At 43.1% G+C, this 21621-nt stretch overlaps 2 protein-coding genes across 3 annotated transcripts; one reads left to right on the top strand and one right to left on the bottom strand.

Annotated features, from left to right (window-relative positions):
- On the top strand, positions 4153 to 9429 carry LOC110393187 (isopentenyl-diphosphate Delta-isomerase 1). Of its 2 annotated transcripts, none has more exons than XM_021385753.1 (5): positions 4153 to 4321; positions 4480 to 4643; positions 5996 to 6088; positions 6657 to 6787; positions 7817 to 9429. In XM_021385753.1, exons 1-5 carry the CDS (start codon positions 4179 to 4181, stop codon positions 8132 to 8134), a joined length of 849 nt encoding a protein of 282 aa, XP_021241428.1. In that variant the 5' UTR covers positions 4153 to 4178; the 3' UTR covers positions 8135 to 9429. The 2 variants fall into 2 exon arrangements, with proteins under 2 accessions (XP_021241428.1, XP_021241429.1); XM_021385754.1 differs by having other exon boundaries at positions 4154 to 4321; positions 4483 to 4643.
- GTPBP4 (GTP binding protein 4) lies at positions 10510 to 20905 on the bottom strand. The gene is made up of 17 exons (XM_021385747.1): positions 20858 to 20905; positions 20407 to 20577; positions 19186 to 19289; positions 18971 to 19107; positions 18262 to 18362; positions 17796 to 17888; positions 17112 to 17303; positions 16959 to 17024; positions 15656 to 15745; positions 14902 to 15012; positions 14543 to 14620; positions 14383 to 14434; positions 13819 to 13919; positions 13008 to 13205; positions 12535 to 12600; positions 11259 to 11393; positions 10510 to 10701 (listed from the first exon to the last, which is right to left on the bottom strand). Exons 1-17 carry the CDS (start codon positions 20903 to 20905, stop codon positions 10549 to 10551), a joined length of 1896 nt encoding a protein of 631 aa, XP_021241422.1. The 3' UTR covers positions 10510 to 10548.

The following is a 21621-nucleotide window of genomic DNA, read 5'->3' as shown; positions in this document are numbered from 1 at the left end:
TGGTGCAACTTGAGGCCATTTCCCCTTGTCCTGTCACCTGTCTCCAGTGAGAAGAGACCAACCCCGCTCTCACTGCAATCACCTTTCAGGTATTTGAAGAGAACAATGAGGTCTCCCCTCAGCCTCCTCTTCCCCACACTAAACAGCCCCAGTTCCTTTAGTCTCTCCTCATAGGGCATATTCTCCAAGCCCTTCACCAGCCTTGTTGCCCTTCTTTGGACCTGCTCCAGCACCTCAATGTCCTTTCTGTATTGAGGTGCCCAAAACTGAACACAGTACTCGAGGTGGGGCCTCACCAATGCCGAGTACAGGGGCAGGTTTACTTCCCTGGTCCTGCTCACCACTCCATTCCTGATCCAAGCCAGGATGCCATTGGCCTTCTTGGCCACCTGGGCACACTGCTGGCTCATATTCAGCTGACTGTCCATCACCATACCAAGGTCCCTTTCTGTCAGCCAGCTTTCCAGCCACTCCTCCCCAAGCCTATATGTCTGGGCTTGTTGTGACCAAAGTGCAGGACCTGACACTTGGCCCTATTGAAACTCATATGGTTTACCCTGGCCCATCAATCCAGTCTTTATGTTCCAAGATAAGCAGCCTAACAGCTTGAGGACTTCCTTTTTTCCCCAATTCCCTTATTTTCAATGCCTCCAAAAGGAGCAAGGAATGGAGCAAAAAGAGTAAGTAGCTTCAAGGAGACAAAATGGGGGAGACAGCACTGGTAGAAGATCACAATTCTGAGATTCTGTGAAGATGGACAGGAAGTAGAACAGAGCTGTCTGGAGGGGAACACAACTTCAGTGGAAGCCACTGTTGACCACTTTGAATTCTCTTTATAATCAATGCAATTGCAGTTATCTCACCCATGTTATCCAAGTCACAGCTGAAGTCCTCAGCAATTCAATTCCTAACTAAATGTTTAAGCCTTATTATTCCTACCAAAATCATCTCATCCTAATATAATACTACTGTACAATTACATCTTTATGGAGGAAGAAATGGGGAAAAAAAAAAGTCCAGAAAGCACACAAGAATCCGCATATGAGATTTCCCTGCAATAACACCTTCTCTGGAATACTCCCTCCCTTGCTCACTCTCTAACAGCAGGGGGCAATAAAGATAGCACAATTTCCTTCCTGAAGAAGCCATGTGAAATACCGCAGTAAGGAAATAATGTTTAAACAATTTCTTCCTTGATATGGGGCAACTCTCACCTGAAAACCAGCAGGCCTTATATGGATGCAGTTGCTTGTTCAAGAGAAATGTGTGGCAAGTGGCACTGCTGTCACTCCAGCCCTGTGACCAGTTTTGTTTTGATAGTGCGTTCCAGGGGTAGCAAGGCAATGTTTAGTCTACAGCAACAAGTGCAGAACACACAGCTTTTCACAAACTATTTGATTTTTAAAAAGGACACTTAAATAAATACCAATACAGGACCTAGAGAAATATGGGGCAGGATAAGTTATCATGAGGCTTATCAAGAGTTAAGTAAGGGTTTTGTTGTTGCTGCTGTTTTGTTTATGTGGGGTTTTGTTGTTTTATTTTTAAATAAACATTACAGTAAGTTTAGTGGTAAAAATTACTTTTTTTCTGGACACCACCTTCCAGACCACTAGCTCTACTCCTTTACTCATGGCTGGATTGAGAACACACTTTATAAGGCTTAGGAAACTAGCAAAAGAACAGAACAATAGTTCAAGCTCCAAAACAAAAAATTTCCAAGCCTACAGAAGTAGACCAGGACCTCCTATCCTGTGCTCAAACCAAAAGAAAGAGAAAAACAATCTAGAGGAGAAAAGCACTGTAGGATCATTTCTTCCTTCATAAAAGAAACTTCTTAATAACTCCTGGCTAAATGATCTGTTTCCTATATTATTTATCATCACCTTATGCTATGCAGGAGCATCCAGAAGCTATCCATCGTAACACTTTCCATCACACCTGAGATAGCAAAACTAAATGGGTATACAACATTCTGCTGATACACTTAGTACACATGTATTACATTTTTTACTATAAAGCCATATATCCTCTGAAGCAAGCTAAAACCCATGCACTCTCCTGAAATAGGTCTTTTAACAATGAAAGGCCAAGCAAACTGCAGATTGTTTAGGACAGGGAGGTATTACCTGCCAGAACTGATGAAGTCCAGGCTGGTGCTGGCTCTGCATCCTTCAGACAAATATTTTCTGAAGAGCTATGACTCTGGGCCAGAAGCAGACTTCTAGAAGGATTCTTCAGAGGGATCAGGAGCTGGGATAGCTCTGTAGCTAAAAAGAGCAAACTGGCAGTCTTAAGCTTTAGTACAAGCAAGCAGGAAGCTTAAACAAAGGCAGATTGGATGTGAAGAATGGAGAAACAATATATTTTCGTTGGCAAGTGGAGAACAGAGGACAGGCTTACTCCCCAAGTCTGTGTGTTCTAGATTGAGGTCAAATGCCATGTTATTCTGCATTTATTTATCCTGTAGTTTACAGCCTTCTAGTTTAACTTCCTGGATAATTAAGATGTTTTGCTCCAGTTTGTTGGATTTGCATTTCCCTTTAACTGAGCAGACAGTGAAATTCCACCAGTGATTTGCAGCTGTTTGGATTTTCAGGTGAAATGAGAGACTTTCCAGTGGTGACACGAAACTGCTTTCTCCTTGTTTTCCTTGCTGGTACAGCGTATGAAAACAATCAGCAGACTTCAAGAGATGCATAAATTAAACCAAGTCTTTAAGAAATATACATGCCATTTAATGCATGTTTCTGTTTACACAGGGTGGAGCAAAACTTCTGAGGTTTCAACGTAATGCACTGCATTACAAAAGCTATGATGTTTTATTTTCAACACAACTACCTTGTTTGAAGGTACAGGGCAAGGCTGGAGGAGGGGGAGTGAGTGAGATGAAAGATGATTCAGATGACATAAAACATCTGATCCTGGAAGCCTCTGTAGTGAAAAGCTTGGGAGGTCTCTCACTCGTCTGTTTTGTGATAAGGGTTTGTTTTGACTCTGGTGTCCTTTCTGGCTGCTCTTTTATCTCTCATTATCCCCTGGGAACTGGGACATACTGCTCACAAACATCAGTACAGGTGAAATACTTTGTTTCTCTGCCCAGAGCTAAAGACAGCTGTTTCTGACAGGCTCTAAAATGCCCTTATAGAAGTTCTCAGTAGTCATTACTAGGCAAGAAATCTCTTTTCCTCATACTGTAGAAACACTCTCCTGGTGTGCCTCCACTGCATAGCGTGAATAATCACTGTGCATATCTGCACATGTAGAACAGCCTGATCTGAGCAGTTCACCTTGACATCTTGCCTGCACACGATTCCTGTTCAGAAAAGGCGTTTCTTTCTCTGTCCCTGAAGAAATCAATGAGCTGGGCAATTTCAGAGCTGGACTAACACCATAACTGTCTTCTATAAACTGTTGCTGACAATGAAGTGTTCCCTCGCCTCCCAGAGAGCTGCAGGCTGTAACCTGCATGCGACATGCTCAGCCGCTGCAATTGGCACAGCACTGCTGTGGAGCAAAGAACAACGCTCATGATTAAATGTGCTGAGTGTCAGCTCTGCCCCATTTACAGACCACGTCTCTGGGCTTCAGGGCAGAAGCTTCTTTGGCAACAGTTTCATTCTCAGGAGAATGTACTGCTAACTGGGCTGTCTTCGTATGTGATGCTGGATGTCCTCAGCAGTTAGACAGTTTCAGACAGATTTGTAAAGCTAGGATTTGGTTACATTAAAAAAAATGAAAGAAGACTTGCAAATTTGACAGATTCACTTTCCTCTGGAGCAATCCAACAAGTGACTTATATGGTGAAGGATGTTTGTGGTACGACCACAAATCCAGTTGTCCAGTAGCTCAGGACAAAGTGGCTCAGAGTAAGAAGCCATCTCCGCATGCCCGAGGCCCGCTGGGCCTGGGCGCCGTGACAGGCCGCGGCTCCACCCCCCTGGGCGGGACACGGCCAGACGTTTCCTCGCTCTTATTGGCTACCTTGCCGTTATTCCCTCTTCTTATTGGCTAACGCCTCCACCCAGGCGTGTCGCGATTGGCTGCGCTCGACGCCTTACCTCGCAGTGAGTGAAAGCCCCTCCTCCCGGGCGTCCTGCGCCGCAGTGGGGCGATCGGGCGATGCGGTGACGTCAGCGCCTCGGCGCTCCGCTATTGGCGGCGTTGGAGTGACGGCGATGTGGCGCGTGCTGCGCCGGGCCGTGGCAGTGGGCCGCCGCGGGGCTGCTGTCCTTCAGGGGCGGTGCTGCCGCCTCGGTGCGTGGGGCCGCCGCGAGCCGCTGCCGCGAGCCGCCCTCCTGCACTCGGAGCCGGCCGGGAGGTGAGGTGGGGCAGGGCCGCGGGGCCGGGGTTGTGCGCGGCGGCCTGCGAGGGAAGGTTCGGCCGGTGCTCCCCGGGGCGAGAGGCGTCCGGGGGGGAGAGTGCGGCCCGGTTACCTCGCAGCCGCCGCACCGCTCTTGTCTTCCTCGCTGCCCTCAGCAGAGCCCGTGCGGCCGTCACCATGCCCGAGGTGAGCACGGACCACCTGGACGAGCAGCAGGTGCAGCTGCTGGCTGAGATGTGCATCCTCATCGATGAGAACGACCGTCGGATCGGGGCGGACACGAAGAAGAACTGCCACCTGAATGAGAACATCGACAGAGGTACGGCTCCGTGCCCTTCCGCTGAGCCGCCGAGCCGGGCCGAGTGTCCTTCCAGGAGCGCTCGCAGCTCAGTGAGTGCGCTTTGGTGGTGCCGGCCGAACCCGGGCACCTGCTGCCTCGTGGAACTGTAGAGTGTCTTGGGTTGGAGGGGACCTTAAAGCCCAGCCGGCGCCAACCCCCTGCTGTGAGCGGGGCTGCCTGGGGCCCGTCCAGCCTGGCCCTGAATGCCTCCAGGGATGGGGCAGCCACAGCTCTCTGGGCAGCTGTGCCAGCACCTCACCGCCCTCCAAGTACTGAACTTTGTCCTAATACCTAATCTAAGCTTCTTCTCATTTGGTTTAAAAGTCATTCCCCCTTGTTCTATCGCTGTCTACTCATGTAGAAAGTCAATCTCCTCTCTGTTTATAAGCTTCCTTTAGGTACTTGAAGGCTTTAACAAAATCTCTCAAGAGCGTTCTCTAGGCTGAACAAGCTCAACTCCCTCAGCCTTTCTCCATAGGAGCGGTGCTCCAGGCCTCTGAGCATCTCCATGGCCCTCCTCTGGACCCACTCCACCAGCTCCACATCTTTCTTGTGCTAGGGGCCCCAGGCCTGTACGCAGATACTCCAGATGGGGCCTCAGGAGGGCAGAGCAGAGGGGAACAATCACCTCCCTCACTGTTGGCCACTCCTTTTATGATGCAGCCCAGGGTATTGTTGGCCTTAAAATGTCCTATTTTAAAATATATCAACGTGGAGGAACAACACAGTGTTCTACTTCAGCTACTTCTGTTAGGGAAGGGTTTTTGTTGTCATTTTAGTTGGTGATCTTTCTTTCAGTTTAGTCATATTTGTGAACCTCTCTTTGCAGTTTGTGGCCTCCATCTTTCTAGTCAAGGAGAACATTTTCCTGAAGAATGAGAAATAACGAATGCAGAAGTTGTGTTGAGGAGAGGAGGGAAAATAAAAAGGCAATTGTAACGTGTTTGAAGAAGTTTATTTTCCATTGCCATTTTGAAATTCTTGAATCTTCTTGACGTTTCCTACACCTTTTTCAGGATTTTTGTGTCATGTCTTTTTTTTGAATGTTGAACCCCTCCTTAAGAAGAACAGTCAGGCAAGCTAAGACTGGTGAACTGACAGAGCTTAGCGTAACTCTTCTGCTGCGTTGTAGTTCTTACACTCTTCTAACTTCATAATGTTTAGCATAAACTGGCACAGAAATCCAAGTGAAAGTTGAGTCCTCGCTTTTTAACACTTGAAGAATTTTGAATTTAGTTTACCAGTGAATTAGGCTATTCCAAGCCCTTAAATTTAATTTTCATGTGATTCTTCTCCTTTGCAAAACAGCTTTCTGTGTTTTTTCTTTTTAGGTTTATTGCACCGAGCATTCAGTGTTTTCTTATTCAATACAGAAAATAAACTGTTACTGCAACAGAGATCAAATGCTAAAATTACATTTCCAGGTAAGTAATGAAACACATGGCACATAGAATGTTCTGCTTTAAATCAGTGTTTTAAAATATGCCAGTCTAATTTTGCAGCATAACTCTTGCAGAGCACAACACAAAGTTATACAACCTTTGCAGAGGTTCCAGGATTTCCTCATTTGGAGAGGAGATACTTTTAAGGGTTTGGGATGTGCATTTATTGTGGATGGGGCAACGTAATGGGAGCGCTAGCTTATCGTTATATGTGTGCTTGGGAAATTATTGCTCCCTGACTTGTCCAATCCTGTTTATAGAAAGGGTAAACACCGTACACCCATCTGTTGCAAGATATATTTAATGACATTGGAGAAATTGCTCTGGTAGATGTGGAGAGTGAGTGTTTTAATTCCTCTGGTAAAGAACAAAGTATTTGGTAGTGGCAAATCCAGATGTATGAATAGAAAGAAGAATAAGGGATAGAAATAGTCTCCTTTTCATCTGACCCTCCTCTATAAATGAGAAACAAAAATGTGCTGCACTGATTAGCTGTTCTGTTGCAGCAATTTATTCATGCCAAAAGTGTACTGATAGAACCTTGTTGCAGATTGCTTCACCAACACTTGCTGTAGCCATCCTCTGAGCCACCCACTGGAACTGGAAGAAAACGATGCCATTGGAGTTCGGAGAGCAGCACAGAGACGAATGAAAGCAGAGTTAGGAATTCCTATGGAGCAGGTAAAGGAAGGAGAGAGGAGCGGGGAATTCTTAACAGTGTTAAGAATCTTCACATCTGGCAGATGTGAAATCTAAAACTGAATTTAACTTTAGAAATGCAGAGGATTTGATGAATTGGAGAATTCTTCATCTATATTCTGGAGCGTCAAAGGCTTATTGTACTAAATGATATTTCACACTATTGTGCTTTTCAAACTAAATGAGACAAAGAATAAATGTAACAGTAATGAAGGGTTTTATTGCTTCAGGTCTAAGTATGGATGCCTGCATTTCAGCGGAGCAGGTAATGCTGCTTGTCCTAGAAAAGGCAACGTAGCATCCTTCCTCCAAGCAGGTGGCAGAGTGCTCTGTGTGTACAAGTCCTTCCGCAATCCTGGGTTTCCAGTGGTAAATAGGGTGGTGTGAGCACTAGGTTTCCCTTCTAAAACTTCACCCCCTGTTTCTAGCTACCTTCTTTTATGGTGGCAGTTTGGGAGTGCACAGAAAGGTGAAGTTGGCTGAATCGTGCTGGTGATCAAAATCTCTTCTCATGTTTGCTAACTAATTACACTTGTGTCACGACACATGGGAGAGACAGTGTGCTGCTGGGAGAGCTGATGGTGAGGTTGCCACCAGAACTAATTACCTTGATCTGCAATTTGCACAGGTCCCTGGTAGGTCACCGTTACACGTGGCCTGTCAGTTTTCAGCTCCTTTCCTTGGGAGATGAGGGGCAGGTGCAAATGTTTGTTCATCACTGCTTTCCTAAGTGTACATTAGGCTGTGGTAAATATTATCTGAACCTTACTGGATTGGAGAAATCTAGTCAAAATATTATAGGGTAAGCCCAACTAGAGAAATGCTGTGCAATTTACATGGCCAATGTGTAATATTTTTTCATAATAATTCTTTTTTAGGAAATGAACTGCAATTGTACACTTGGAAAAATAATTTCCTAGGGAGAGAGTAGTATCTGGTAATTCTTCTGTGCTGCCAAGCAGTTCAGTTACTGTGCTTTGCTGCTGGTCCTAACATGTGTTTCGGTTGTAGGTTACTCCGGAAGAAATCTTCTATCTGACACGAATTCACTACAAGGCCAAGTCTGATGGGATCTGGGGTGAACACGAAATAGACTATATCCTATTTGTGCAGAAGGATGTCACGCTGAATCCTGATCCTAACGAGATCCAGAGCTACTGTTACGTGACCCAGAAAGAACTGAAGCAACTCCTAGACAAAGCCTCCAGGAATGAAGTCAAGATTACTCCCTGGTTTAAACTAATTGCAGAGACCTTTCTTTTTAAGTGGTGGGATAACTTACCTAACTTGAACAAATTTGTTGACCATGAAAAAATACACAGAATGTAAATTTCTGCAGTGAAAGACGTTGAAGGCTGGGAGTGATGTTTGAGTGTGGTAACTTGGGACTCGAGTGTGGGGAAAGTGGCCCAGCAGGAGCATGTTTAACAAGTGACTTTATGCAGGTGGTTGTAGCCAGTGTTTTTTCCTGTCTCTTCACCTCTTCTTCCAGGTAACAGAAGAAACCCCCTTGATTCATCTTCATGTTCCCTCATGTGATGCTAAAGAACCCTCAGCCTGTGTGTACCCAGTTTGCTCTTACTGCCTTGCATACTTACGTATGCTGGTATAGGGGAGTTGGGGCACTTCCTGCCCAGCTCCTTCAGGAGAGATGGTGCATTTCCAACTTTATATCACTACATCTTCCAAAATATTAATTACAAACCAATATGAGTTCTGTGCTAACAGGACAGAACTAGTCTGTGAAGAAAAACCAATTAGTGCAAAGTGATGAAGACTGTTACAATTGCAGAACATATCTCTCTGGCTCCTGTACTGTGTAGTTAACCAAACGTAAAAGCTTAAGTAATTGGATTGTCTGTGTGGACTGAGTTTCACTTTGAACTGCTACATGGTGTCTTACAGCTTTAGATAATAAGCACTGATTGATTATTTTTTTTTTAACCCATCCCCTGCCTGTTGAGTTAGTGAGCAAATACTGCACATCTCTAATTAAAAAGTAATGGTTAATTACCCTAGATGTAGATGGTAGGTAGCGACCTACTGAATGTAGTAGCCTGTTTTTGGAGAAGGGCTGTGCATTACAGAGCTCTTCCTTGTCTGACAGAAAACAAAGGCAGCTTGAGACAAACTTGTTATTGCAGCATCTGTGATTTCTTCCCAACGTCCTGGAAAGCTCAAACCTCCTCAACTCCAAAATTCAAGATTGAGAATGTATAGGCATATGCAAAGTCTTAATTTCAGTTAATTAGAAATCTACTAGAGGGTAAGAGCTAAGCCATTAGGATCTCCTTGCCATCCCCTCATCACCCCCCTGCCCCCACCAGAATAAACCACCAAAGCCTTCTGACCTCCTCTGTTCGTAGGCCCCCCCCATCTGGGTTTCTTAAATTAATTTCTCTGAGTTTTCTTGATGAAATAGGTTATTTTCCATACTGGTTCTCCTTGTTTGTGAAACATGGTTCTAACTAGGCTGTGTCTGGTGTCAAGGCAGAACTACACTTTTCTGGTTTGTTGCTCATCCCAGCTGTGACCTAAGCGGTCTCTTTTGAATGCCTTTTGAAATCCTGAAATACTTGTAAAGGTTCTCTTAAGGATGAGTATTAAAACCGTTAACCTAAAAACTTGGCCTGGGCTTTTATTTCTAGACACGTGAACCAAATGCCAGCAAAGCACTGAAGTGATGTGGTTGGGAGTGAACAAGGTGTACGTTTATTTTACCACAGTTCCCTTTAAGCTCAAGTAGTCAGCTTGCCACAAAAGCTGCGAAAACGGCCTCCAACAGAAACAGGGAGCATAAAGAAGATGAAAGCAAAGTTTTGCTGAACAGTTCTTAAAATTCTGCAGTTTGATGTATTTTTCTTCACACTGAACCTCCTCGCAGCATTACGAGTATCTTTAATAACAAGTTTATTACATGAAGTAGATGAGGGACAGAATATAAATTGAAATCCCTAAAGATAACGCTCTGGTACGTGTAAGTTGACACCTGAACGCTCCCCACAGTGCTGATTTTGGCTGGGTTAATTTTCTTTGTTAATTAGCTCATATAGTGCCACATCTTGGATTTGTGATGAAAACCAGTGTTGACAACACACTGATGTTTACACATTACCAAACTGAATCAAGGGCTCCTCTATTTCTCACCCTGCCCTGATACATTGGAGGCTGAGGAAGCACAAAAAGCTGAGAGGGGACACTGCCAGGACTGCTGGGCTCAAATAACCCAAGGGACATTCCATACCACAGGACACCGGGATCAGCAACAGAAGCTGGGGGGAAAGGAGGAGGGGGGAAATCCCATACCCCAAGATATCACCCTCAGCAGGGAAAGCTGGGAGGGAGAGGAGGAGGTGTGCAGAGTTACAGCATCTGTCTGACGCAGTAACCAGCACATGTGATGGAGCCCTGCTTTGATGGAAAGGCCCTGTGCACTCCTTATTTTGCTTTGCTGATGGGTGGAGCTTTTGCCTTTTCTACTAAACCACCCCTATCTCAGCCTAGGAGTGTCATTTTCCAAGTCTATTTAGAAACTGCTTCTGCCCTGGGTACCGGTACATTTCTCATGATCCTACCACGCCCCTGAGAACTCCAAACTCATGTATCAGAACTCGCCCTCTCTGAGCTTCAACTGTCTTGCCTGCAATACAAGCGTAAGGTTTGTTAATATTCTCCACTACTAAAAAGGAAAACAGGACCAGCAATCACTTTTAATAAATGTATGCTTTAATTCAGAAGACCGCTCATCTCCTCTGTGTTTTACCAGATTTCCTCTTCCCAGCCAGCAGGTGTTTGGGCCTGGTGTCAAAGATGTGTCTGTCCGCCTCCCCTTTCCTGCCCAGGCGATTCATTTTCTTTTGAGCCTTCTTTGCCATAGTCTTGACTTTCTTCACCATCTATTTAAAAACAAGCACACAAACATGGTGAGTGACTTCCTCAGTAACTCAGGTAACTAGCTTTACCCTTAAAAAAAACAGAAGGACTTTTTTTAGGACATGAAATAATACTCCACGTAAGCAGCCATCTGCTACTCTAAAACACCATCAGTGCAACATTGATCTCTCTTAAAAACAAACCAACCTCTTTCTTTTCCCAATACACTAAAAATACAACCGTGCTGCGCACAGAGCTCCAATCTTCTTAAAGGTAGAACTCTACTAATAGGTTATGAAGTATGTACAGCTTTTCTAATTCTTTCTTCATACTTGCATTTAAAAAAAAAAAAACATTTTAACAGTAAGATGTAATAATACAAAGAAAGTCCATTTTAAGAATGAAGTAAGCATTTTTTTTTTTTTTAAGTACAGAGAGTTCAACAGATCAGAAGATGAAGCTGCAAAGAGAGATGAACTCTCAACAAGCACAAGTGCCCTAGTATGAAGTTTCCCAGAAAGCAGTTTAAGTACAATGATGCTGTTTGATTTGCTGTAAAAGGCAATTAACTCCAACAAACCTTTTCATCACGGAGACCAGAGATATCCCGTGGTGGACGAGAGGAGCTGCGACTGCGTGCCACGGATGTCGGGGTCTCAGACTCGTCACGTTTCCGTTTCCTTGTAACACTACGAGACCTCCTGGCATAATGTGCCTGAAATCCAGAGCGGTACTTTGGTTATTGAAAACACAAACCATCAGCTCAGAAACCCTATTTCTAATGAGACCAATATGGAAAAAAAACAGGAAGTGGAACGCTGCAATGCATTGTCATAGGAGAAACGGTTCTTTTGGATAGTGAAAGACAGAATGATGGGATGTTCCACAGTTATTCAAGAGTAACATACACATCTTGGCGGCTGTTGGGCATTGTCTCACTCACAGTAACATTCAAATTTTAATAAATACCAGTATATTCTTTTCAAAATTATTAACTCCAGTTTTATAAACCTTTTTTCACTACATTCGTAAGTAACGGATAAGAAAAACACAGACAAAGGAATGGACAGCTATACTGAAAGAGTTCCGCCAGCAAAGAAGCAATGAAAAAACCCACTCTGATTAGTGACTGTTTATAGGACAAAACCCTGAAGGGCTATCACCCTGTGGCACAAATATGACATTCCTCCACACCGAGATAGCTCCCGAATCAACATGGCATATCAGCCCTGAGAAGCACAAATGCTTACTTCAGATGTGCTATGTTGACATTCCTTGTCTCCAAAGCCCTTGTTCAGTTAAAGAATTCAAGGTCTCAAGCTCTACCCAGCCATAGTACTGCTGGATTTGCTGTATAAAATGAAGTGGTTTTTAAAATTTATGATAAAACAAAATGGTTCCCAAAGGTTTGAAGTACTTTGACTGCCTTACATAAAAAACACCAGCCAGCCTATCAAAACTTCAGCTGTAAGTCACAGCCTTAATAAACTGTCAGAAGATCAGCTTGATCTGTCATTATTACTAATTCTGACACAGATGTGTCCCACCCAACAAAGCAATCATGAAAAATCATTCAGTCAAATCCAGTTCTCGAATCCTACACAAATTGCAAACAACTTGTAATAGAACACAGTGCATATACACAGGAGCAATTCTATTCAAATGTCAGCAAGTTTTCAGCCAACACGTTTTGATTGCATCACTCAAAAAATACCAGTATGGATTGCCTCCTACTTTCTCAGCAGTAGAACCCATCTCTCTTGTGCCAACTGTAACGTGCAATTCAAACGTCCTTGAAAAAATGAAGTAGAACCGATCTTTTAGATGAGCACAGTGTTAAAACAGCAGAAACTTACATCATCTTTATTAGTCATGTCGAGCCCAAGATCAGTCATTTCTTTCTCTAGCACCTTCCGCTGCACCTGTAGAAAGAATTAACAAATTGTGCTTGGCTCTTTTAAAAAAATGATGTTTCTATTTTACTTTTGTTTTAATACACAAAAAGAAAAAAAAAACAACAACCCAATTAAACAAGTTGAGTGATATTTTCAAAGAGTTTTTCTGTAATATATATCTTGCAGTCTTACAATAGACTCACTCGTATAACAGGAAAAAAAAAAAAGGCAACTCTTGCTCATGCATTTTGTCTGGCACCACCCTCCCATAACTAAGTAGTTATCAGAACTTCTAGGAGCACAGAAGAGCAAACAGTGAGGGAAGGGGTCAAACATGAGAAAAACACCAGTGCCACTACCTCAAATCATTACACATTCTTATACAATTACCATACATCAGCAACTTCTTACTACACAGTGTGTCCTGTACTCACCTTTTTAGCTGTTCTAGGCATCCTCGGCCCTCGAGTATCCTTCTCCTTTGACTGCAGGATTTTCATTTTCTTTTTCTCTCGGATCTGTTTTGCCAGCTGTCGGATTTCCATCATCTCTTCATCTTCGCTTTCTGGTTCGCTGTCATATTCTCCAGCAGCTTCTCTCAGCTCTTCTTCTTTCTCTAATTCTTCCAGTTTCTTAGAAGAGATGAAATGAAAATCAAGATGCTCATTAAATCTTACTTATAATCCTCAACATTACCGTGCTGTTTCTGGCAACATAACCTCAAAAAACCTTCTTTTTCTACGTTTACCATGATTCTGAAGCACTAGCAAACCAGATGAACCCAAGTGCCCAAGCAGCAGGCTGCGCAGTCTGCACTCAGAACTGCTTCTTAAGAACCAGCAAGAAATAAGAATGGTGCTTGTTATTACATAAAAATGCTGTATATCGTGAATTCAGCCTATTTCCTTCAATATCATGCTCCAGCAGACATAAATTTGATGGGTAAATTTCTTATTATTTAATAAATTTTGAAAACTACATTCCTTCCAGCAACAGTCAGAGAGCAATGAAACACAGCTTCCCCTGCAAACCTCTGCTCTGAGGAGGTAAAGCAATTTTCCATTCTCCTGAAATTCTGCCTTCGGTCACTGAGAAAACATTGTCTTTTCCCATGGCAAGTGCAGACAGTGCAGAAGGATTTGTTTACAAAACATTATTTTTTTTATCTAGGAATACCATAACTTACAGAAAACAACAAAGGGACCAAGAGGCAAAAAAGTGTAAAAAGAGAAACAGAAAACTCACTTTCATTATATCTGGATCAATGTAATCAAGGATGTTGTGACCTTGCCATATCTCTGGAATCTTATCATACTTCTCAGATGAATTCATTAAGTCCCAGTATTCTTTAAAAAAAAAAAAAAAAAAGTGACTAAAAAGATTAAAATAATTTCAAAGAAGAATATTCAATGACAGAAGACAACACTCATCACAATTTAAAAAAAAAATCACATCCTCAAGTGGGAAAAATTTCACAGTATCTATGACATTCATAAATCCTTCTGATTCCCTGTCTTTGCCAAATACTGCAGGAATTACAAAGCTTAATGCATCAAGAATTAATGAGACACCGCAATACAAAGGGAAAAAAAACCCGAACCATCAGACCAGTCGTTTTATGTCTGTGGCTAAAATGGGAAACCACTCAGAGACATCAGAAAAAAACATGGAAGAGTCAATGAACATCACCAGTTGTGGAACAGAAGGACTACAAAGGTGGGAGTCAGCTGAAAGGAGTCCATTTTAGGTTTTCTCCAATAACATTAAACGTCACTGACCAACAATAACACTGACTTAGGTAATACTTACTCTGAAGATCCAAAACATAATCATCTCCCATTTCAAGTTCAAGATCTCTCTCCTGCAAAGACACATATGATTTTATGTAGCTCCTAATTTTAAATCTACGTGCTAACGTTAAGTATTTAAAAGCCATCTGCTGATTTCCTAATTAAGAGATGCCACTTACTGATTTCCTCTTGGGTGTATCTACTTCCATGCGCTTCTTACGAGCTATTGCTCCCTCAGGTATGAAAGGCAGCCGCTCCTGAAATTAATGCAACAATTCACCCCAGGAAAAAAAGAAAAAAAAAATTGTCTGAAATGAATTTTTTTTAATAATACTGCAAGTCACAGTTTTAAAGTAACGTATTTCTAAAGGAAACAAAGTCCCAAGTTGACTAACCCCTCAGCAAAGTCAGCTGTAGATAAAGAAAAACCAAGCAGATCTCAACATACATTTCATTAACACGTTAAGCCAAGAAAGAATTCTTGTCCTATTTAAATAGTACTGGAAAATATATTAAAAAGTGTAAATATGTAGCCTACCTTGTTATCTCTTTTGGCTGGCATAGCCAAGTGTAATCTATTCAACACTTCATTCACTTTGTTTCCTTTCATTTTAGTATCAACACGATGGGCCAACAATCTGTCACAGGCCTGAAAGTGCACAAGGCAACATAAGGTAAGGAATAAAGTCATCCTGATACGAAAAGTAGCACAGCAAGGTTTAAATCCCAAACACCTAGCTGCTATCTAATCTTTTGTCTTACCTTTCTAGCTTCCAAGAAAGTATCAACTTATTTTTTTATATAAAAAGTATCATGGGAATATGCATACGATCCTGTTTTGTTGGCATAACCAATATTTTATAATGAGCTGACAATAAGAGAAAGCTACAGGACCCTGAAAAATCTCACCAAAAAAATGTAATGATTTGCATTGTGTTAATCAGTTTCCATTTGCACTCAACACGCTCTTAAGAACTCCACACTAAAAGCTTTTAGCACAGTTTAACTGAGATTAAAAGGTAAGTTCATATAGGTTGGATTCAAGGAAAAAGTTTTTTACAGTGAGGGTGGTGAGGCATGGGAACAGGTTGCCCAGAGATGTGGTGGATGCCCTGTCCCTGGAGACTTTCAAGGCGAGGCTGGATCAGGCCCTGGGCAACCTGACCTAGCTGTGGTGTCCCTGTTCACTGCAGGGGAGTTGGACCAGCTGGCCCTCAGAGGTCCCTTCCAACTCCAAGGGTTCTATGACTCTACGATTCTTTTTGAATGCAATTGAGAGAGAAGAGACATACTTCTGTTTTAACTTGGATCACGCCTTCTTCTGTTAGGGTACTTGTCTCTATTACAGAAAATCCTTCTGCTTCAAAAGATTCAAATATTTTCTGAAATAGAAATGTTACCACAAATAATTACATTCTGCTCATTTCTTAATATACCATTACACCAAGGACTGAAATTTTAACCCAGTGTCAATATATGCAACTTGTTACTGAAGAACTTTGTTAAAACGTGTTTCTTAAAAGATGACAGAAACTTTACAATTGCAGTTCTATTCATCTATGTATCTGTTGACTTTTACGCAAATAACCACTTTCTATATAGCAACTGCAAACGACACATGAATAAGATAGAATAAAAGATGGAGAGAAAATACAAACTGTGTGTTCTCCAGTTTGTAGATACCAAGGAATTGGCCTTGTATACACAACTTGGTTTGTGAAAGGCTTGGAGAATATGCCCTACGAGGAGAGACTAAAGGAACTGGGGCTGTTCAGTCTGGGGAAGAGGAGGCTGAGGGGAGACCTCATTGCTCTCTTCAAATACCTGAAAGGTGATTGCAGTGAGAGCGGGGTTGGTCTCTTCTCACTGGTGACAGGTGACAGGACAAGGGGAAATCACCAGGGGTGAGGGGTTTAGGTTGGATATCAGGAAAAACTTCTTTACTGAAAGGGTTGTTAAGCACTGGAACAGGCTCCCCAGGGAGGTGGTTGAGTCACCATCCCCGAACGTGTTTAAAAACCGTTTGGATGTGGTGCTCAGGGACATGATTTAGCAGTGGGTTGTTAGAGTTAGAGTAGTATGGTTAGGTTGTGGTTGGACTTGATGATCTTGAAGGTCCTTTCCATCCTGAGCAATTCTATGATTCTATGATTCTAACTGCTGCACAATAGGAGCTCCTATAAAAACCAGTTCAGCACCACTTACCATTATCTCAGCACCACTAGGGCTCATTATCTCTAAATTCCTACTGAAATGGCAATTATTGAACAAAGCCATTCAAGTCTTATTTCCAACTACAGCAGTAATTAAAAGCTCTCACAGTGTCTGAGATTCCTAAAACTGATAAGGACTTGCTTTCAGTTTGGCATTTACAATATTCAGGCAAGTATACACATACTAGACAGTGCAATTATATACACTAGGCATATGGACCCAGACTTGGAAAACTGCTTTCCATCACACTTTTAAATAGTTAACTTAAGAAGTGGTCATGTAGATCTTTTTTACTCAATATAAATCATGTCAGTCCACGAATCTTGCACACAGTGCTTTTGTAAATTTAGGAAGAAAGAGAGGTGGGAAAATGAGGCTCACCCGGCTCTCTTCAGGAAGTTCTGCAATCCTCTTCACATCACATTTGTTTGCAACAATTATAAGCGGCTAATAAAAAGAAAGAAGAAACAATCACAATCCAAGCTATCACATTACAAAAGTATTGATTCTACGAAGCATGTAAACCAAACTTACCTTGTTAGCGAACAGCGGCTTAATATTTCTGAAGAGTTCTACCTGCTCCTCCAGGCTGTGCCCACACTGCTCAGACACATCCATCACATAGAGCACAGCAGCACGCAGGTGTGCGAGCGCAGTTATAGCCTGCATCTCAATGGTGTTCCTGTCCTCCAAAGGATGGTCTAAAATACCAGGGGTATCTACGACCTAAAATTTAACATAATCAATACGCTGTTTTGTAATGTATTCTGCATTTCTTGTCAATATTATCTTTTTAAGACAACGATATTCCCTTCAGTCATAAATAAGACCATCAACTCAGCTAAATTGAGAATGTGGAAATGGAATAATGCAAAAACAATGAGGATTCGGAGTAAGAAACAATCCAAGCAGCAAACAAGTACGGACAGCCCTGCCTCAACCTGGCTCTGAATTCAATACCGACAAGAAGAGACCTGGCCTTACTCAGTCATTCCAGTCCCAGTTCTTCCTCCAAACTGAAAATGTATACATACGTGCATGTTTTCAGAGCAGATTTGGACTACTGTCCCCATTTGACACACGATATTAGAATAAGCTGCATAGCAGCTCTCAAGCGTAGTTTCTCATCAAGGCACAAAAACACACCTCGGGTTGCAAAATGGCAAATTGTAACCAGTTAATTCTGGTAAGAAAATGCAAAATAATACCAGTTCTTACCTGCCAGCGCAGATATCTGTAATCCATATGTCCCACAAAGAGAGACTTAGTAGTAAAGGCATACGGCTGCACTTCTACATCTGCTCTTGTAACCTTAAAACAAGATTTATTAGCACATTTACTGAATATTTCCTGAATTTGCAAGCTGTGTATCATAATTGTAACTTGCTTCATTTGCTACAGGAAAGCTAAAAAAAAATGGTTATTTCGGCTGTTCCTCTGCAATCATTCACCTGTCAGAAAATGCATCAATCACATGCGTGCTAACTTGGGAAAGATGATTTCATGAGTGAAATCTGCTGTAATTTTACATATATCCCTCTAGACATTTCAATCAGCTTCTACTCATCGATATGAATTTGCTACCCCTCAGATCAGACAGTGCTATAATAACGCCATATGGCTTAAATGTTATTTTATCTTAAATAAATGGTATCTCAGTGTTATTTAAAGAAAAATCACGTACCTTGTTTATAAAGCTCGACTTTCCAACATTTGGATAGCCACACAACAGAAGAGTTCTTGTGTTGGGATCGATGGTTGGCAAACGAGATAAATGTTGCCGCACTGAAACATCGAAAAGATTTCTGAAGTATTTGTCTTAATTCAAGTTTGAATGGAAGAAAAATTCATGTAAGTGCTTAAACACAGCTCAGTAACTTTCTTGAACTTCATAAGTTGGTTGAGTGATCATTCATGAAAATGCATTCTTGTTTGTTAACTCCAGGAGTATCACACAACTCAAGAAGAAACTTGATTTTACACATGAAGACCAGTGTCTTGGAGCTAGAACGAGTCAATCATATCAGGCAACAGCCTGAGGTAAGTAATAATGAGCCCGAAATAAAGAGTACTGCTTGGAAAATGTTTAGCAATAATTTTTCAGATATATGTAAGTGAAAATAATGATAAACACAAGCATGGCTACAACCTTTAAGTGAGTGCAGACATTTGGGAACTGTTACTAACACCGTAATGTTTTCAATTTAAAGTAAGAGAACTACTTAGTTGAAAACTATATTCTAAATGTTTGGGGGTTTGGGAACTATTTCAAGTTTCCATCATCCACATTCTGTATTTAACAGTTAAAAACAGAACAATGTGTTATCCTTTGTATGAATAACAACGTATATTGTCTTTATATTCCTGTATTTTAGCGTAGTTATTACACCAACCTTGCTCCAAATACTCCAGGCTTTGTTTCTGTCTTTTGATAATGGTGCACATTCGTCCCAGAGCAGCACGTTTCAGCTGTTTGCAGCGGTAAAGAGAATCCCCATACTTCATCAGGCGCACGTAGTCCTTCGCAACACTGCAGAGACAACGGAACAGGAAGCGATCCAGCAACCGACCTCACGGGTACACAACTGGAGAAAGAAATATTCCTTACTTGTCAATCAGGTTCTTGGCAATGTTAATCTGTCCCAAAGCCAGCTTGTAGTGATCTTTGTCGTACAGAACATTCATCAAATCTGCATAAAAAGGATGAATATCCTAAAAGAAAAAAAAAAAGGGGGGACATAAAATAAAGTTAACCTTATTTTCCCAAAGATGACAATTTCTTGGCAACTACATAAGTTCATTTTTTCCGCTAATGCAGCAGCACAAGTGACAATACAACCCAAACTGTTTTCATTACTATCTATTACCATCTTGCCTAACAAAAATAATCCCCTAGGTCATTACATGCATAACTGTTAATGCTTTGAATTTTTCCACAACCATACCTTGGACTGGCTTAGACCAAGTTCTTATTTTGTCTTTTGCACCGTAAAATACTTTCATATTTCAACTCTGAACTTTCTTTTATTGAATAATGAAACTGCAAGAAGCCTGCAGAAGCAGTTTCCAACAGTAAATTCATCCTATAGCAAAAACACAGCAACAGTGTTAACTCCTTACTTTGTTTGAGTGCTAAATTACGGTAAGTCTGGATAATAAGGGTTTCTTCAATGTTCAGATAAATCCCTTGGCTTTCTAAGAAAGCAACATCTTCAATTCTTCTAAACTAAATATTTTTAGCTATTTACGCATTTATGTGGAGAAATTTCATCCTGAGATATTAAAACGCAGGCGATATTTGCAGGAATTCCCTGGACAGAAAAACACCAGGAAAAATTAGGGCTGCAGATGAAGGGTTTCAGCATGTATATGAAGCTGCCCATAAAGAAATCCCAGTGGGCACCTCAACTCAGCTGTGGTTGGGAAGTTATGACTATGCACGCCGTGTCACAGTGCATTCCCCACACTATTTCTGATGGGGCTGAGAGTAATGTTCATTTTGTCGACTAAAGCGACGTTTCTGAAGAACTGAAAGTGGGAGGCAATGTGATGTGCTCGGGTATCCCTTACTTCCAGCACTGCAGAACAACATTTCTGGCCAACAGACTCGAACAGCTAAATCTTTGCAAAACGCATCCTTCAGCAAACACCCACGGGCACGATTTATTTTTCCCAGCAGGAACGCAGCGCTTCTGTAAAACACATTTGCCCGAATGTACTCTCATCAGAACCTGCTGGGAGCCGCTCCAACCTGTGAACTGAAACACTGCAGGAGTGCCCCCGGCTCCTGAAAGCCAAGCTCCTTGGCGACCACTCGGCTTGCACTTACATCCAGCTTGGGGAAGTCCGCCAGGATCTGGGTGAGCCGGTCGTGGTAGTTCTGCTGCGTGTACTTCACCTTCCGCATGTAGAACTGCCGGATCCGATGGATTTGGTAATGCTTGTGGATGACAGTCGGAGTCTTCCGCTGAGTCTTTGACAGCGTCAAATCGATGAAGTCCTGCAATCAAAGCAGCGCCGTCAGCTACAAGGCGTCTCGCTTTAACAAAGCGATAAGCACTCATTTCCTTCTGGCGGAGGCCTAGCAGGGGGCCGCACCCCGCCGGCACGGAGCAAAGTTCCTCCGCCAGACAAGGAAAGCACGGCCCCGGGCCGCGCCTCAGCGGCCTCCACGACAGCCGCCACCCGCACGGCACAGAGCCCGGCCGGACGGGGTCGGGTGGGGGGGGAAGGGAAAGGGGAGAGCGCTCCCGTCAGCGCGGCACAGTGCGCGACCATACCTTGGCGGACGGCACCACCGTGATCTTCTTGAAGTTGTACAGCGCCATGCCGCCGCTCAGCGCCACGCCGCCGGAAACGGGAAGAGAGCCCGCACGTCTCGCGAGAGCGCCCGGCTTCCGTCTGGGGGCGGGACGCGGCCCTCAGTGGGCGGGGCGGGGCGGGGCGGGGCGGAGCGGTGCAGTGGGGCGCTGCGAGGGCTGCAGACTGTGTGGGGGTGCAATGCTGCGGGAAGGGAGCTTCATCAATGCCCCCCTCCTCCCCGCCTGCCCCGTGGGTTGCCGCATGTCCAAGTGTGCCCCCCCCCAACCAACCGGCTGGTTAAATGGGGCTCCCATCCTGGTCATCCAGGGCTACGTACACGGCGGTGGTACGCGTTGTGTGGTGCGGGGAAGGTGTTTTGGGGCTTAATGGGTGCTTAGAGAAAACGCCAAAGCTCCCATCTGGAGTACTGTGTCCGGGTCTGGAGCCCACAGCACAGGAAAGACATGAAGCTGCTGGTGCAGGTCCAGAGGAGGGCCACAAAGTGCTCAGAGGTCTGGAGCACCTCTCCTATGAAGAAAGGTTGAGGGAGCTGGGCTTGTTCAGCCTGGAGAAGAGAAGGCTCCTGGGAGACCTCATTGCACCCTTCCAATGCTTAAAGGGAACTCAGGAGGGAAATCAATTTTTTACATGAGTCAATAGTACAAAGGGGAATGGTTTTAAACTAAAAGAGGGGAGATGTAGATTAGATGTCAGGGAATTTTTTCACTGAGAGGGTGGTGAG

The sequence above is a fragment of the Numida meleagris genome, chromosome 2 (assembly GCF_002078875.1).
Source record: "Numida meleagris isolate 19003 breed g44 Domestic line chromosome 2, NumMel1.0, whole genome shotgun sequence".
Taxonomy (NCBI): Eukaryota; Metazoa; Chordata; class Aves; order Galliformes; family Numididae; genus Numida; species Numida meleagris.
The sequence above is the reverse complement of the archived record's forward strand: the minus strand, read 5'-3'. Positions and strand labels throughout refer to the sequence as shown.